This window comes from Coregonus lavaretus, assembly GCF_964263955.1.
Source record: "Coregonus lavaretus genome assembly, chromosome: 36".
NCBI classification, from domain to species: domain Eukaryota; kingdom Metazoa; phylum Chordata; class Actinopteri; order Salmoniformes; family Salmonidae; genus Coregonus; species Coregonus lavaretus.
In genome coordinates this window covers 17,727,360-17,746,746 of record NC_140023.1, presented here as the reverse complement: position 1 = coordinate 17,746,746, position 19,387 = coordinate 17,727,360, and the positions used below count along the sequence as shown (strand labels likewise).

General features: G+C 42.9%; 1 protein-coding gene across 1 annotated transcript in view; it reads left to right on the top strand.

The window, feature by feature from the left end:
- Positions 1–19,387, top strand: part of LOC311110709 (glutamate dehydrogenase, mitochondrial-like) — a 49,292-nt gene that overhangs the window by 11,092 nt on the left and 18,813 nt on the right. Inside the window, exons 2-3 of the mRNA XM_084153266.1 lie at positions 5,812–5,892; positions 6,011–6,066. Of these exons, the coding sequence (XP_084009392.1) occupies positions 5,812–5,892; positions 6,011–6,066 (137 nt within the window). The remainder of the gene's footprint in view (positions 1–5,811; positions 5,893–6,010; positions 6,067–19,387) is intronic.

Here is a 19,387-nt window from a genome sequence, read left to right as displayed (position 1 = left end):
GACCTGTAGACCCGCTTAGGGCTGAATTTGCCAGGTGATGCTAGTCTGCATGCTCCATTTTCAGAGAGCAGACAGCACTCTTCCTCAATTTCTCTCCAGGCTGACTTGTATAAAGCTTGGTGGCGCTTCAGGATTTGTTCTGAACTTTTAATAACAAATTACTCGTAGCTTTTGTCTCTCTGGTGTTTTGTTTTAAAGGAAGGATAATGGGGTTGTGCCAGTTTTACAATGATTAAACTCGACCAGACCTTACCAACTCAGCTGGTCAAAACCAGACCTGGATAAGATAGTGGTGTGAGATGAGAGCATAAGTCCTTTATGTGGGAGGAGGCTGCAGTGGCTACTGGGTTGGCTAAAACAGGGGTGTGTGTGTGAGACTACTGTGTTGTAAATGTGCTGCTTCTGTCATAGACTGGAATGACCCCTTACAGAGGCAGCCCTAATATATTAACCTGTGATGAGGATATGAACTCTTGAACCTTAAGTGCCTGCTTAAGTGCCTCACTCATCTCAGAGTGAAATGTACGGTCAGCCAGTTTCACTGTATTCAACATTATGCCATTGAATTAGGGATCCAGAAACGGAGACCCTGTTGTTTCTTGAGTCTTGCTAGGCTAGCTAGGCTATATGTTCACCAGTAGACAGCCATTGAGTAAAAGCCATAGTACAGAAATGTTGGCACTGGCGGTGACGGGAGGGGATGTTAGAATAATTTTTGGCACCTGCCACGGTCATTGGAATGAAATAAACTCTCTGGCAGCACCTCTGGGCACTGAGCCTTGGTTTTGATGGGTGCACTGCAATCTCTCTCTGTTTGGCTCCCTGTCCAAAGATGACCTGAGTTTGGTACAGGCAGACATGACATTTCCCGACTATTTATGAGGTAGCTTTTCTAATTTGAACCTCAATTCTGTTATGTTAGAGTTGATTCTGAGCCATGTCCATATGTCAGCTGACATACAGTAGGCCTATGGCAGATGGTTAAGGATTAAGTCTGATTTGTTAAAGGAAAGCGTTGGTAATTTAAACTAATCACAACAAACCACAATTCTCTCCCCAGGGAAATAAATTACTCTTCTTTCAATCACAATCCTGTTCGGTCTGCTTTTGAATTGAACACATTCCCAAAACCAGTTCTCTGCATCAAGTTTGAACCATCAGCCTCATGTTGCACTAATTAGAAATATCCTGCATTTTATGCAGCTATTAAAAGCTTTAGTGCCTTCAGAAATGGAAGGTTTGTGAGGTCCTGTGTGTAGAGCAGCCATACTTGATAGGTGGACTGCCGGCCGGATCCAGACACAAAACGGGGTCAATACGCAGGTCCCGACAATAAAATAAATGCATAACATTTTGGGAATTCTGTTTGTGATTTGACTCCTGATATCATATGAAGATCCATAAGACATGGAAAATGTGTAGAATTGCAGGAAATTTGCTTTAAAACTGCAAATTTTTCTCTCTGCCAATGAGGGGTTTGGGGTTGCGAGGTGGGGGTTTGTTACTATGCCGATAAATGAAAATATCCATCCGGACCTTTGTCACCTAGGACATTTGTGTGACCGGACCTCCTCAAATACTATTTGAGTACCCCTGCCTGGTATAGAGTATAGTGGTAAGAGTTAGTAAACAAGACGTTCCTGCCAGGAGCACACCCAGTTTCCAGCTCACAATGTTTTTCCTCATTGTGGATTGGGTGGAGGGGGGCTGGCCTGCGCTCTCAGGAGTGAGGGCGTTTTTTAAGCTGGCCCCAGTGGGTGGAGTTTGCAACAGGTGAACAGTGATTGTATTAGTTTTAAAACCTGGCTGCCTCCCAGGCGTGAGCTGGGTGCCCTGTTCAAAGCCGATGGTGAAGTGGACTCAAAACAAAGTGATGTATGTCAGACACATGGAGTAATGACTTAGGATTCCCATGCAAAAGTGTGGTTTGCTCTTGATAAATATGTGCTTTATCTGCCTTCCCCCAAAAAACTAGTTTGAAAATATGTCACATTACAGGCCCGTAGCCTGGTGCAACTCGGTTCAGCCTAATCAAATCCCATCAGTTAGCCATAACGCTAGGCGGGGGTGTGGTTTCTACCACCCTCACATGCAAGCGAAATGTCCTTTCGTAGGATAGCCGTAGGCAAATTCATTGATATTCATGAGTTACGTCAGGTGATTCGTTGAGCCTTCTTGGATGTGTGACATCACACAGATGCACTGCAGAGCCTTCTGTTTAGCTTGCTCGCCGGCATTAGCAGTAAGCACTGAACGACTTAGGAGACCCTGCTTAATTCATTGTGAAATAAATGAAAGCCTCACCAGCTAGCTACCAATCCATTTTATTTTCACAGTCCGATCATTCATAAAACAAGTCCACTAATTGTTATTTTTACCTTTCCACAAACTGTCTGTTGCTTGATATGTGCAAGTTGACCCAAATGTATCAAAGAATAGGAAATCCACAATTAGTTGGTTAGTAGTGGCTACTCCCTGGCCAGTGAGCTAGCGATCTACATTTCAGAAATTGAGTTATCCTCCTAAATGTGGTGGACAGTGGATAAACTAACTACGAGTTGTACATACAGTACCGGTCAAAAGTTTGGACACACCTACTCATTCCAGGGTTTTTCTTTATTTTTACTATTTTCTACATTGTAGAATAATAGTGAAGACATCAAAACTATGAAATAACACATATGGAATCATGTAGTAACTAAAAAAGTGTTAAACAAATCAAACTATATGTTATATTTGAGATTCTTCAAAGTAGCCACCCCTTGCCTTGATGACAGCTTTGCACACTCTTGGAATTCTCTCAACCAGTTTCATGAGGTAGTCACCTGGAATGCATTTCAATTAACAGGTGTGCCTTGTTAAAAGTTAATTAGTGGAATTTCTTTACTTCTTAATGCGTTTGAGCCAATCAGTTGTGTTGTGACAAGGTATGGTTGGTATACAGAAGATAGCCCTATTTGGTAAAAGACAAAGTCCATATTATGGCAAGAACAGCTCAAATAAGCAAACAGAAACAACAGTCCATCATTACTTTAAGACATGAAGGTCAGTCAATCTGGAAAATGTCAAGAACTTTGAAAGTTTCTTCAAGTGCAGTCGCAAAAACCATCAAGCGCTATGATGAAACTGGCTCTCATGAGGACCGCCACAGGAAAGGAAGACCCAGAGTTACATCTGCTGCAGAGGATAAGTTCATTAGAGTTACCAGCCTCAGAAATTGCAGGCTAAATAAATGCTTCAAAAGAGTTTAAGTAACAGACACGTCTCAACATGAACTGTTCAGAGGAGACTGCGTGAATCAGGCCTTCATGGTCAAATTGCTGCAAAGAACCCACTACTAAAGGACACCAATAAGAACAAAATACTTGCTTGGGTCAAGAAACACGAGCAATTAGACCGGTGGAAATCTGTCCTTTTGGTCTGAGTACACATGTGAGATTTTTGGTTCCAACTGCTGTGGCTTTGTGAGACGCAGAGTAGGTGAACGGATGATCTCTGCATGTGTGGTTCTCACCCTGAAGCATGAATGAGGAGGTGTGATGGTGTGGGGGATGCTTTGCTGGTGACACTGTCTGTGATTTATTTAGAATTCAAGGCACACTTAACCAGCATGGCTACCATTAGCATTCTGCAGCGATACACCATCCCATCTGGTTTGCACACCTCCAAGCTGTGTAAGGGCTATATGACCAAGAAGGAGAGTGATGGAGTGCTGCATCAGATGACCTGGCCTCCACAATCATCCGAACTCAACCCAATTGAGATGGTTTGGGATGAGCTGGACCGCAGAGTGAAGGAAAAGCAGCCAACAAGTGCTCAGCATATGTAGGAACTCCTTCAAGACTGATGGAAAAGCGTTCCTCAAGAAGCTGGTAGAGAGAATGCCAAGAGTGTGCAAAGCTGTCATCAAGGCAAAGGGTGGCTACTTTGAAGAATCTCAAATATATTTTGATTTGTTTAGCACTTTTTTGGTTACTACATGATTCCATATGTGTTATTTCATAGTTTTAATGTCTTCAGTATTATTCTACAATGTAGAAAATAGTAAAAATAAAGAAAACCCTTGAATGAGTAGGTGTCCAAACTTTTGACTGGTACTGTATGTCTGAAAATGAACTAGTCACCAGTTGTTGCCAATGGTGTTCTTATTTCTAACCAGTTGGCTATTGTAGCCCGTGTGCCCATGAGCTCCCAAGTCTAGCTACCGTGTTGTTTGGCGTCCACCATTAGCTAACTGTTAGCAAGCTACTTGGCTACTCATTCAGTAGCTATCCTTCTAAATGCGGTGGTCACTGGATATACTAGCTATTAGTTTAACATATTTTGGTGAAACCAAACTAGTAGCCAGTTGTTGCCCATGGTGGAATCATATCTAACCAGCTGGCACCTGAAGCCTATGTGACATGTCTATGCCCATGAGCTCCCGAGTCTAGATGCAGAAAATGGCTGAGGTGACTCAAACCCTATAGCTAGCTAACAAGCCCTCCTTGGCGACAATGTTATTGGGATGCGGGAATATTAGATGTCTTTTCATTTTTAAGATCACTCATTGAAGTTGGTGGTTACTACTGGTTTTAGATCCGGGGGGGAAGAGATTGTCCGCAATTGTTTTGGTAAGGGCTCGTAGTGATGTCACACACTCAAGAAGGCTCAACCAATCACCCGACGGCTAATAATGACTGCCTCCGGCTATCCTACGAAAGGACATTTTGCCTACTGTGACTCTGACACTGGGCAACTGCAACCATTTTGTGCAGTAAAACTGACAACTTGTGATATCTACGAGAGGCCTAGTATGAAATGGAGTGTTTGGATTTTGTACAAAAATGTGGTCTTGTTCCAGAACAGACTGGGCTGGCATAGACGAGGGCTAACCTGCATTAGACGTGGTAACTTTAGATACCCCTCATTTTCTCTCCCCCCTCATGCTCCTCTAAAAAGTACATTTCATTATCAGAGTGGCTCTGCCGTTCTGAGACTGGTTAGGGCACAAAATACCCCCTAGCTTGTGATTGTGTGTGAGTAGGCTAATTGCTTTAGTCCACCTCTTGTGTTGGAGAATAAAATACCAAACTGTTAAGCTAATGGAGGAGTGGGCTCTCTGGTTTTAAATAGTGGATAGTGTGCACATTTCACTTGTTTTGCTGTACAGCAACTTATTAGGCATATTGTTTTCATCATGTATAAAGTTCAGGGATACCATTTTCCTAATTCTCATACACACCTACTCTAGCTAGAGAGTAGTTTTTCAGCCAAGTCTGATATCACAGGTTTCACACCTCGCTTCGGCTGCCATTCCTTCCAGTTCTCTGCTGCCAATGACTGGAACGAATTGCAAAAATCTCTGAAGCTGGAGACTCTTATCTCCCTCACTAACTTTAAGCATCAGTTGTCAGAGCACCTTACCGATCACTGCACCAGCCCATCTGAAATTAGCCCACCCAACTACCTCATCCCCATATTGTTATTTATTTTGCTCATTTGCACCCCAGTATCTCTATTTGCACATCATCTCTTGCACATCTATCATTCCAGTGTTAATACTAATTGTAATTATATTTTGCACTATAGCCTATTTATTGCCTTGCCTCCATAACTTACTACATTTGCACACACTGTATATAGATTTTCTATTGTATTATTGACTGTACGTTTTTGTTTATTCCATATGTAACTCTGTTGTTTTTATCGCACTGCTTTGCTTTATCTTGGCCAGGTCGCAGTTGTAAATGAGAACTTGTTCTCAACTGGCTTACCTGGTTAAATAAAGGTGAAAAAAAATAAAAAGAACTGTCATGTTGTATGTTTCAGGTATCCGCTACAGCACCGAGGTGTCTGTCGACGAGGTGAAAGCCCTGGCCTCGCTGATGACATACAAATGTGCTGTCGTGGGTAAGTGCTTTTATAGGCCTAGCCTATATCTTCAAGACCTAAGTCCTCCAGACATAAGTGTTTATATAGCCTATTGTGTTTTTTCTGATGTAACCCCGTCCATTTTTAATTCCTTCAGATGTGCCATTTGGAGGAGCCAAAGCTGGAGTGAAGATCAACGTAAAGAATTACACTGTAGGTATTAGTTTGTCTCGGGATACGCCAGAGTATCTTTTAAGAAATACTCATTGTTGATGTCCTTTCATCCCATTCTCCCAGTCACATGGCGCTTTCACATTAGCTTTAGGGTGTGTTCCCTTTCTATGTACAAAGCAGTTTGTCTCAATAGACAACAAGGTCAGTTTCTCCTTTATTTTGAACTTGTTTATCTGTGACTCTCAGAGCTTATCATACAGGCTCACATTACTAAGTCATCTAAACCAGTGATTAGAGTGCTGTCAAGGCATTTCATTTTTGTCTCACTAGGTCCATTGCGCTGTATTTACCCCTAGTGCCTAGATAATAACCATTGGGCACACACTGGTTGAATCAATGTTGTTTCAATGTAATTTGTCAATGCATTGTGACATTTGATTTGAAAAAAGTCATCAACCAGTATTGTTCATCTAATTTCAACCTACTTTGTAAACATTGAAATTAGGGAAAACTTAAATTCATTGACTTAACCTGACTAACAGGTTGTTACATCAACTTAATTTCAACCTAATCATCAGAACTATGTATACGTAGAAATTGCGTTGAAAATTCCACATAGAAACTGAAAGAATCTCGTGGTTGAAATTATTTAGAATTGTATATTTGAATAGACATTTTATTTGACCTTGTTTCAATGTTGATGGTAACATGTTGTATTTGAATCAATGTCATTGTTTCAACGTCATGCCATCAGCCTAAATAAAGAGGTGTGTGTGTGTGTGTGTGTGTGTGTGTGTGTGTGTGTGTGTGTGTGTGTGTGTGTGTATATACAGTGAGGGAAGAAAGTATTTGATCCCCTGCTGATTTTGTACGTTTGCCCACTGACAAATAAATTATCAGTCTATAATTTTAATGGTAGGTTTATTTGAACAGTGAGAGACAGAATAACAACAAAAAAATCCAGAAAAACGCATGTCAAAAATGTTATGAATTGATTTGCATTTTAATTAGGGAAATAAGTATTTGACCCCTCTGCAAAACATGATTTAGTACTTGGTGGCAAAACCCTTGTTGGCAATCACAGAGGTCAGACATTTCTTGTAGTTGGCCACCAGGTTTGCACACATCTCAAGAGGGATTTTGTCCCACTCCTCTTTGCAGATCTTCTCCAAGTCATTAAGGTTTCGAGGCTGACGTTTGGCAACTCGAACCTTCAGCTCCCTCCACAGATTTTGTATGGGATTAAGGTCTGGAGACTGGCTAGGCCACTCCAGGACCTTAATGTGCTTCTTCTTGAGCCACTTCTTTGTTGCCTTGGCTGTGTGTTTTGGGTCATTGTCATGCTGGAATACCCATCCACGACCCATTTTCAATGCCCTGGCTGAGGTAAGGAGGTTCTCACCCAAGATTTGACGGTACATGGCCCTGTCCATCGTCCCTTTGATGCGGTGAAGTTGTCCTGTCCCCTTAGCAGAAAAACACCCCCAAAGCATAATGTTTCCACCTCTATGTTCGATGGTGTTCTTGGGGATCATAGGCAGCATTCCTCCTCCTCCAAACACGGCGAGTTGAGTTGATGCCAAAGAGCTCCATTTTGGTCTCATCTGACCACAACACTTTCACCCAGTTCTCCTCTGAATCATTCAGATGTTCATTGGTAGACTTCAGACGGGCCTGTATATGTGCTTTCTTGAGCAGGGGGACCTTGCGGGCGCTGCAGGATTTCAGTCCTTCACGACGTAGTGTGTTACCAATTGTTTTCTTGGTGACTATGGTCCCAGCTGCCTTGAGATCATTGACAAGATCCTCCCGTGTAGTTATGGGCTGATTCCTCACCGTTCTCATGATCATTACAACTCCACGAGGTGAGATCTTGCATGGAGCCCCAGACCGAGGGAGATTGACAGTTCTTTTGTGTTTCTTCCATTTGCGAATAATCGCACCAACTGTTGTCAACTTCTCACCAAGCTGCTTGGCGATGGTCTTGTAGCACATTCCAGCCTTGTGTAGGTCTACAATCTTGTCCCTGACATCCTTGGAGAGCTCTTTGGTCTTGGCCATGGTGGAGAGTTTGGAATCTGATTGATTGATTGATTGCTTCTGTGGACAGGTGTCTTTTATACAGGTAACAAACTGAGATTAGGAGCACTCCCTTTAAGAGTGTAAAAGACACCTGGGAGCCAGAAATCTTTCTGATTTGAGAGGGGGTCAAATACTTATTTCCCTCATTAAAATGCAAATCAATTTATAACATTTTTGACATGCGTTTTTCTGGATTTTTTTGTTGTTATTCTGTCTCTCACTGTTCAAATAAACCTACCATTAAAATTATAGACTGATCATTTCTTTGTCAGTGGGCAAACGTACCAAATCAGCAGGGGATCAAATACTTTTTTCCCTCACTATCTATATATGTGTATATATATATATATATATATATACACACACATACAGTGCATTCGGAAAGTATTCAAACCCCTTGACTTTTTCCACATTTGTTACGTTACAGCCTTATTCTAAAATTGATTAAATCTACACACAATACCCCATAATGACAAAGCAAAAACAGGTTCATAGACATTTTTGCAAATGTAAAAAAAAAAAAACAGATTGGCTTATTTACATACACTACCGGTCAAAAGTTTTAGAACACCTACTCATTCAAGGGTTTTTCTTTATTTGTACTATATTCTACATTGTAGAATAATAGTGAAGACATCAAAACTATGAAATAACACATATGGAATCATGTAGTAACCAAAAAAGTGTTGTATTTTAATTTTGAGATTTTTCAAATAGCCACCCTTGTGAATCCTTGATGACAGCTTTGCACAATCTTGGCATTCTCTCAACCAGCTTAACTTGGAATGCTTTTCCAACAGTCTTAAAGTAGTTCCCACATGCTGAGCACTTCTTGGCTGCTTTTCCTTCACTCTGCTGTCCGACTCATCCCAAACCATCTCAATTTGGTTGAGGTCGGGGGATTGTGGAGGTCAGGTCATCTGATGCAGCACTCCATCACTCTCCTTCTTGGTCAAATAGCCCTTACACAGCCTGGAGGTGTGTTGGGTCATTGTCCTGTTGAAAAACAAATGATAGTCCCACTAAGCCCAAACCAGATGGGATGGCGTATCGCTGCAGAATGCTATGGTAGCCATGCTGGTTAAGTGTGCCTTGAATTCTAAATAAATCAGAGACAGTGTCACCAGCAAAGCACCCCCACACCATAATACCTCCTCCTCCATGCTTTACGGTGGTAAATACACATGCGGAGATCATCCGTTCATCCACACCGCGTCTCACAAAGACACAGCAGTTGAAACCAAAAATCTCAGATTTGGACTCCAGACCAAAGGACACATTTCCACCGGTCTAATGTCCATTGCTCGTGTTTCTTTGTCCAAGCAAGTCTCTTCTTATTATTGGTGTCCTTTAGTAGTGGTTTCTTTGCAGCAATTCGACCATGAAGGCCTGATTCATACAGTCTCCTCTGAACAATTGATGTTGATGTGTCTGTTACTTGAACTCTGTGAAGCATTTATTTAGGCTGCAATTTCTGAGGCTGGTAACTGTAATGAACTTATCCTCTGCAGCAGAGGTAACTCTGGGTCTTCCATTCCTGTGGCGGTCCTCATGAGAGCCAGTTTCATCATAGCACTTGATGGTTTTTGTGACTGCACTTGAAGAAACTTTCAAAGTTCTTGAAATGGTTGGTATTGACTGACCTTCATGTCTTAAAGTAATGATGGACTGTCATTTCTCTTTGCTTATTTGAGCTGTTCATAATATGGACTTTGTCTTTTACCAAATAGGGCTATCTTCTGTATACCCCCCCTACCTTGTCACAACACAACTGATTGGCGCAGTGGACTCTCGAGTGGCGCAGTGGTCTAAGGCTGTGCCACTAGAGATCCTGGTTCAAATCCAGGCTCTATCGTAGCCGGCCGCGACCGGGAGACCCATGGGGCGGCGCACAATTGGCCCAGCGTCGTCCAGGGTAGGGGAGGGAATGGCCGGCAGCATGGTGCTGTGGGGTTGTTTTTCAGCGGCAGGGACTGGAAGTCTAGTCAGGATCGAGGGAAAGATGAACGGAGCAGTACAGAGAGATCCTAGGTGAAAACCTGCTCCAGAGAGCTCAGGACCTCAGACTGGGGCGACGGTTCACCTTCCAACAGAACAACAACCCTAAGCACACAGCCAAGACAACGCAGGAGTGGCTTCGGGACAACTCTCTGAATGTCCTTGAGTGGCCCAGCCAGAGACCAGACTTGAACCCGATCGAACATCTCTGGAGAGACCTGAAAATAGCTGTGCAGCAACGCTCTGAATCCAACCTGACAGAGCTAGAGAGGATCTGCAGAGAAGAATGTGAGAAACTCCCCAAATACTGGTATACCAAGCTTGTAGCTTCATACACAAGAAGACTTGAGGCTGTAATCGCTGCCAAATGTGCTTCAACACATGCTTTTTTTAAATACATTTGCAAACATTTCTAAAACCTGTTTTTGCTTTGTCATTATGGGGTATTGTGTGTAGATTGTGGGGGGGGGAAACTATTTACAAAATGTGGAAAAAGCCAAGGGGTCTGAATACTTTCCGAATGCACTGTATACAGTGGTGTGAAAGTGTTTGCCCCCTTCCTGATTTCTTATTTGTTTGCATGTTTGTCACACTTAAATGTTTCAGATCAAACAGATTTAAATATTAGTCAAAGATAACACAAGTAAACACAAAATACAGTTTTGAAATTAAGGTTGTTATTATTAACGGAAAACAAAATCCAAACCCACATGGCCCTGTGTGAAAAAGTGATTGCCCCTACAACCTAATAACTGGTTGGGCCACCCTTAGCAGCAACAACTGCAATCAAGCGTTTGCGATAACCTGCAATGAGTCTTTTACAGCGCTGTGGAGGAATTTTGGCCCTCTCATCTTTGCAGAATTGTTGTAATTCAGCCACATTGGAGGGTTTTCGAGCATGAACTGCCTTTTTAAGGTCATGCCACAGCATCTCAATAGGATTCAGGTCAGCACTTTGACTAGGCCACTCAAGTCTTCATTTTGTTTTTCTTCAGCCATTCAGAGGTGGACTTGCTGGTGTGTTTTGGATCATTGTCCTGCTGTAGAACCCAAGTTCGCTTCAGCTTGAGGTCACGAACAGATGGCCGGACATTCTCCTTCAGGATTTTTTGGAAGACAGCAGAATTCATGGTTCCATTTATCACAGCAAGTCTTCCAGGTCCTGAAGCAGCAAAACAGGCCCAGACCATCACACTACCACCACCATATTTTACTGTTGGTATGATGTTCTTTTTCTGAAATGCGGTGTTACTTTTACGCCAGATGTAATGGGACACACACCTTCCAAAAAGTTCAACTTTTGTCTCGTCAGTCCACAGAGTATTTTCCCAAAGGTCTTGGGTATCATCAAGATGTTTTCTGGCAAAAATGAGACAAGCCTTAATGTTCTTTTTGCTCAGCAGTGGTTTTCGTCTTGGAACTCTGCCATGCAGGCCATTTTTGCCCAGTCTCTTTCTTATGGCGGAGTCATGAACACTGACCTTAACTGAGGCAAGTGAGGCCTGCAGCTCTTTGGATGTTGTTGTGCGGTCTTTTGTGACTTCTTGGATGAGTCGTCGCTGTGCTCTTGGGGTAATTTTGGTCGGCCGGCCACTCCTGGGAAGGTTCACCACTGTTCCATATTTTCGCCATTTGTGGATAATGGCTCTCACTGTGGTTCGCTGGAGTCCCAAAGCTTTAGAAATGGCTTTATAACCTTTTCAGACTGATGGATCTCAATTACTTTCTTTCTCATTTGTTCCTGAATTTCTTTGGATCTCGGCATGATGTCTAGGTTTTGAGGATCTTTTGGTCTACTTCACTTAACGCTCATTCCTTTGATGATAAACGCGAATCCGACCATCACCCCTGGTGAGACAAAACCGCGACTCGTCAATGAAGAGCACTTTCTGCCAATCCTGTCTGGTCCAGCGACAGTGGGTTTGTGTCCATAGGTGACGTTGCCGGTGATGTCTGGTGAGGACCTGCCTTACAACAGGCCTACAAGCCCTCAGTCCAGCCTCTCTCAGCCTATTGCGGACAGTCTGAGCACTGATGGAGGGATTGTGCGTTCCTGGTGTAACTCGGGCAGTTGTTGTTGCCATCCAGTACCTGTCCCGCAGGTGTGATGTTTGGATGTACCGATCCTGTGAAGGTGTTGTTACACGTGGTCTGCCACTGCGAGGACGATCAGCTGTACGTCCTGTCTCCCTGTAGCGCTGTCTTAGGCGTCTCACAGTATGGACATTGCAATTTATTGCGCTGGTCACATCTGCAGTCCTCATGCCTCCTTGCAGCTTGCCTAAGGCACGTTCACGCAGATGAGCAGGGACCCTGGGCATCTTTCTTTTGGTGTTTTTCAGAGTCAGTAGAAAGGCCTCTTTAGTGTCCTAAGTTTTCATAACTGTGACCTTACTTGTCTGTAAGCTGTTAGTGTCTTAACCACCATTCCACAGGTGCATGTTCATTAATTGTTTATGGTTCATTGAACAAGCATGGGAAACAGTGTTTAAACCTTTTACAATGAAGATCTGTGAAGTTATTTGGATTTTTACGAGTTATCTTTGAAAGACAGGGTCCTGAAAAAGGGACGTTTCTTTTTTGCTGACTTATATATATATATATATATATATACAGTCAGTCAGTCAGTCAGTCAGTCTGGAAAAAGTATTTGATCCCCTGCTGATTTTGTACGTTTGCCCACTGACAAAGAAATGATCAGTCTATAATTGTAATGGTAGGTTTATTTGAACAGTGAGAGACAGAATAACAACAAAAAAATCCAGAAAAACGCATGTAAAAAATGTTATAAATTGATTTGCATTTTAATGAGGGAAATAAGTATTTGACCCCCTCTCAATCAAAGATTTCTGGCTCCCAGGTGTCTTTTTATACAGGTAACGAGCTGAGATTAGGAGCACACTCTTAAAAGGGAGTGCTCCTAATCTCAGCTTGTTACCTGTATAAAAGACACCTGTCCACAGAAGAATATTGTAGACCTACACAAGGCTGGAATGGGCTACAAGACCATCGCCAAGCAGCTTGGTGAGAAGGTGACAGTTGGTGCGATTTATTTGCAAATGAAAGAAACACAAAATAACTGTCAATCTCTCTCGGCCTGGGGCTCCATGCAAGATCTCACCTCGTGGAGTTGCAATGATCATGAGAACGGTGAGGAATCAGCCCAGAACTACACGGGAGGATCTTGTCAATGATCTCAAGGCAGCTGGGACCATAGTCACCAAGAAAACAATTGGTAACACACTACGCCGTGAAGGAAATCCTGCAGCGCCCGCAAGGTCCCCCTGCTCAAGAAAGCACATATACATGCCCGTCTGAAGTTTGCCAATGAACATCTGAATGATTCAGAGGAGAACTGGGTGAAAGTGTTGTGGTCAGATGAGACCAAAATGGAGCTCTTTGGCATCAACTCAACTCGCCGTGTTTGGAGGAGGAGGAATGCTGCCTATGACCCCAAGATCACCATCCCCACCGTCAAACATGGAGGTGGAAACATTATGCTTTGGGGGTGTTTTTCTGATAAGGGGACAGGACAACTTCACCGCATCAAAGGGACGATGGACGGGGCCATGTACCGTCAAATCTTGGGTGAGAACCTCCTTCCCTCAGCCAGGGCATTGAAAATGGATCGTGGATGGGTATTCCAGCATGACAATGACCCAAAACACACGGCCAAGGCAACAAAGGAGTGGCTCAAAAAGAAGCACATTAAGGTCCTGGAGTGGCCTTGCCAGTCTCCAGACCTCAATCCCATAGAAAATCTGTGGAGGGAGCTGAAGGTTCGAGTTGCCAAACGTCAGCCTCAACTTTAATGACTTGGAGAAGATCTGCAAAGAGGAGTGGGACAAAATCCCTCCTGAGATGTGTGCAAACCTGGTGGCCAACTACAAGAAACGTCTGACCTCTGTGATTGCCAACAAGGGTTTTGCCACCAAGTACTAAGTCATGTTTTGCAGAGGGGTCAAATACTTATTTCCCTCATTTAAAATGCAAATCAATTAATAACATTTTTGACATGCATTTTTTTCTGGATTTTTTTGTTTTTGTTCCGTCTCTCACTGTTCAAATAACCCTACCATTAAAATTATAGACTGATCATTTCTTTTGTCAGTGGGCAAACGTACAACATCAGCAGGGGATCAAATAGTTTTTCCCTCACTGTACATACATGCATACAGTTGAAGTCGGAAGTTTACATACACTTAGGTTGGAGTCATTAAAACTCGTTTTTCAACCACTCCACAAATTTCTTGTTAACAAACTATAGTTTTGGCAAGTCGGTTAGGACATCTACTTTGTGCATGACACAAGTCATTTTTCCAACAATTGTTTACAGACAGATTATTTCACTTATATAATTCACTGTGTCGCAATTCCAGTGGGTCAGAAGTTTACATACATTAAGTTGACTGTGCCCTTTAAACAGCTTGGAAAATTCCAGAAAATGATGTCATGGCTTTAGAAGCTTCTGATAGGCTAATTGACATCATTTGAGTCAATTGAAGGTGTACCTGTGGATGTATTTCAAGGCCTACCTTCAAACTCAGTGCCTCTTTGCTTGACATCAGGGGAAAATCAAAAGAAATCAGCCAAGACCTCAGAAAAATAATTGTAGTCTGGTTCATCCTTGGGAGCAATTTCCAAATGCCTGTAGGTACCACGTTCATCTGTACAAACAATAGTACGCAAGTATAAACACCATGGGACCACGCAGCCGTCATACCGCTCAGGAAGGAGACTCGTTCTGTCTCCTAGAGATGAACGTACTTTGGTGCGAATAGTGCAAATAAATCCCAGAACAACAGCAAAGGACCTTGTGAAGATGCTGGATAAAACAGGTACAAAAGTATCTATGTCCACAGTAAAAAGAGTCCTATATCGACGTAACCTGAAAGGCCGCTCAGCAAGGAAGAAGCCACTGCTCCAAAACCGCCATAAAAAAGCCAGACTACGGTTTGCAACTGCACATGGGGACAAAGATCGTACTTTTTTGGAGAAATGTCCTCTGGTCTGATGAATCACATTGTATGATTTTTAAGTAATTAATTTGCATTTTATTGCATGACATAAGTATTTGATCACCTACCAACCAGTAAGAATTCCGGCTCTCACAGACCTGTTAGTTTTTCTTTAAGAAGCCCTCCTGTTCTCCACTCATTACCTGTATTAACTGCACCTGTTTGAACTCGTTACCTGTATAAAAGACACCTGTCCACACACTCAATCAAACAGACTCCAACCTCTCCACAATGGCCAAGACCAGAGAGCTGTGTAAGGACATCAGGGATAACATTGTAGACCTGCACAAGGCTGGGATGGGCTACAGGATAATAGGCAAGCAGCTTGGTGAGAAGGCAACAACTGTTGGCGCAATTATTAGAAAATGGAAGACGTTCAAGATGACGGTCAATCACCCTCGGTCTGGGGCTCCATGCAAGATCTCACCTCGTGGGGCATCAATGATCATGAGGAAGGTGAGGGATCAGCCCAGAACTACACGGCATGACCTGGTCAATGACCTGAAGAGAGCTGGGACCACAGTCTCAAAGAAAACCATTAGTAACACACTACGCCGTCATGGATTAAAATCCTGCAGCGCACACAAGATCCCCCTGCTCAAGCCAGCGCATGTCCAGGCCCGTCTGAAGTTTGCCAATGACCATCTGGATTATCTAGAGGAGGAATGGGAGAAGGTCATGTGGTCTGATGAGACAAAAATAGAGCTTTTTGGTCTAAACTCCACTCGCCGTGTTTGGAGGAAGAAGAAGGATGAGTACAACCCCAAGAACACCATCCCAACCGTGAAGCATGGAGGTGGAAACATCATTCTTTGGGGATGCTTTTCTGCAAAGGGGACAGGACGACTGCACCGTATTGAGGGGAGGATGGATGGGGCCATGAATTGCGAGATCTTGGCCAACAACCTCCTTCCCTCAGTAAGAGCATTGAAGATGGGTCGTGGCTGAGTCTTCCAGCATGACAACGACCCGAAACACACAGCCAGGGCAACTAAGAAGTGGCTCCATAAGAAGCATCTCAAGGTCCTGGAGTTGCCTAGCCAGTCTCCAGACCTGAACCCAATAGAAAATCTTTGGAGGGAGCTGAAAGTCCGTATTGCCCAGCTACAGCCCCGAAACCTGAAGGATCTGGAGAAGGTCTGTATGGAGGAGTGGGCCAAAATCCCTGCTGCAGTGTGTGCAAACCTGGTCATGACCTACAGGAAACTTATGATCTCTGTAATTGCAAACAAAGGTTTCTGTACCAAATATTAAGTTCTGCTTTTCTGATGTATCAAATACTTATGTCATGCAATAAATTGCAAATTAATTACTTAAAAATCATACAATGTGATTTCCTGTATTTTTGTTTTAGATTCCGTCTCTCACAGTTGAAGTGTATCTATGATAGAAATGATAGACCTCTACATGCTTTGTAAGTAGGAAAACCTGCAAAATCGGCAGTGTATCAAATACTTGTTCTCCCCACTGTATTAAAGCAACATCTCAAGACATCAGTCAGGAAGTTAAAGCTGGGTCGCAAATGGGTCTTCCAACTGGACAATGACCACAAGCATACTTCCAAAGCTGTGGCAAAATGGCTTAAGGACAACAAAGTCAAGGTATTGGAGTGGCCATCACAAAGCCCTGACCTCAATCCTATAGAACATGTGTGGGCAGAACTGAAAAGGCGTGTGCGAGCAAGGAGGCCAACAAACCTGACTCAGTTACACCAGCTCTGTCAGGAGGAATGGGCCAAAATTCACCCAACTTATTGTGGGAAGCTTGTGGAAGGCTACCCGAAACGTTTGACCCAAGTTAACCAATTTAAAGGCAATGCTACCAAATACTAATTGAGGGTACTTAAACTTCTAACCCACTGGGAATGTGATGAAAGACATTAAAAGCTGAGTAATTCTCTCTACTATTATTCTGACATTTCACATTCTTAAAATAAAGTGGTGATCCTAACTGACCTAAGACGGGGAATTTTTACTAGGATTAAATGTCAGGAATTGTGAAAAACAGAGTTTAAATGTATTTGGCTAAGGTGTATGTAAACTTCCGACTTCAACTGTACATACATGCATCCATGCATACATACATACATACATACATACAGTGGGGAAAAAAAGTATTTAGTCAGCCACCAATTGTGCAAGTTCTCCCACTTAAAAAGATGAGAGAGGCCTGTAATTTTCATCATAGGTACACGTCAACTATGACAGACAAATTGAGAAAAAAAATCCAGAAAATCACATTGTAGGATTTTTAATGAATTTATTTGCAAATTATGGTGGAAAATAAGTATTTGGTCAATAACAAAAGTTTCTCAATACTTTGTTATATACCCTTTGTTGGCAATGACACAGGTCAAACGTTTTCTGTAAGTCTTCACAAGGTTTTCACACACTGTTGCTGGTATTTTGGCCCATTCCTCCATGCAGATCTCCTCTAGAGCAGTGATGTTTTGGGGCTGTCGCTGGGCAACACGGACTTTCAACTCCCTCCAAAGATTTTCTATGGGGTTGAGTTCTGGAGACTGGCTAGGCCACTCCAGGACCTTGAAATGCTTCTTACGAAGCCACTCCTTCGTTAACCGGGCGGTGTGTTTAGGATCATTGTCATGCTGAATGACCCAGCCACGTTTCATCTTCAATGCCCTTGCTGATGGAAGGAGGTTTTCACTCAAAATCTCACGATACATGGCCCCATTCATTCTTTCCTATACACGGATCAGTCGTCCTGGTCCCTTTGCAGAAAAACAGCCCCAAAGCATGATGTTTCCACCCCCATGCTTCACAGTAGGTATGGTGTTCTTTTGATGCAACTCAGCATTCTTTGTCCTCCAAACACGACGAGTTGAGTTTTTACCAAAAAGTTATATTTTGGTTTCATCTGACCATATGACATTCTCCCAATCCTCTTCTGGATCATCCAAATGCACTCTAGCAAACTTCAGACGGGCCTGGACATGTAATGGCTTAAGCAGGGGGCACTGCAGGATTTGAGTCCCTGGCGGCGTAGTGTGTTACTGATGGTAGGCTTTGTTACTTTGGTCCCAGCTCTCTGCAGGTCATTCACTAGGTCCCCCCGTGTGGTTCTGGGATTTTTGCTCACCGTTCTTGTGATCATTTTGACCCCACGGGCTGAGATCTTGCGTGGAGCCCCAGATTGAGGGAGATTATCAGTGGTCTTGTATGTCTTCCATTTCCTAATAATTGCTCCCACAGTTGATTTCTTCAAACCAAGCTGCTTACCTATTGCAGATTCAGTCTTCCCAGCCTGGTGCAGGTCTACAATTTTGTTTCTGGTGTCCTTTGACAGCTCTTTGGTCTTGGCCATAGTGGAGTTTGGAGTGTGACTGTTTGAGGTTGTGGACAGGTGTCTTTTATACTGATAACAAGTTCAAACAGGTGCCATTAATACAGGTAACGAGTGGAGGACAGAGGAGCCTCTTAAAGAAGAAGTTACAGGTCTGTGAGAGCCAGAAATCTTGCTTGTTTGTAGGTGACCAAATACTTATTTTCCACCATAATTTGCAAATAAATTCATAAAAAATCCAGCAGTGTGATTTTCTGGAGAAAAAAATTCTCAATTTGTCTGTCATAGTTGACGTGTACCTATGATGAAAATTACAGGCCTCTCTCATCTTTTTAAGTGGGAGAACTTGCACAATTGGTGGCTGACTAAATACTTTTTTTCCCCACCTTACATACTTTTTTCCCTCACTATGTATTTGATCCCCTGCTGATTTTGTACGTTTGCCTACTGACAAAGACATGATCAGACTATAATTTTTATGGTAGGTTTATTTGAACAGTGAGAAACAGAATAACAACAACAAAATCCAGAAAAATGCACGTCAAAAATGTTATAAATTGATTTGCATTTTTAATGAGGGAAATAAGTATTTGACCCCCTCTCAATAAGAAAGGTTTCTGGCTCCCAGGTGTCTTTTATACAGGTAACGAGCTGAGATTAGAAGCACGCTCTTAAAGGGAGTGCTCCTAATCTCAGTTTGTTACCTGTATAAAAGACACCTCTCCACTGAAGCAATCAATCAATCAGATTCCAAACTCTCCACCATGGCCAAGACCAAAGAGCTCTCCAAGGATGTCAGGGACAAGATTGTAGACCTACACAAGGCTGGAATGGGCTACAAGACCATCGCCAAGCAGCTTGGTGAGAAGGTGACAACAGTTGGTGCGATTTATTCGCAAATGGAAGAAACACAAAAGAACTGTCAATCTCCCTCGGCCTGGGGCTCCATGCAAGATCTC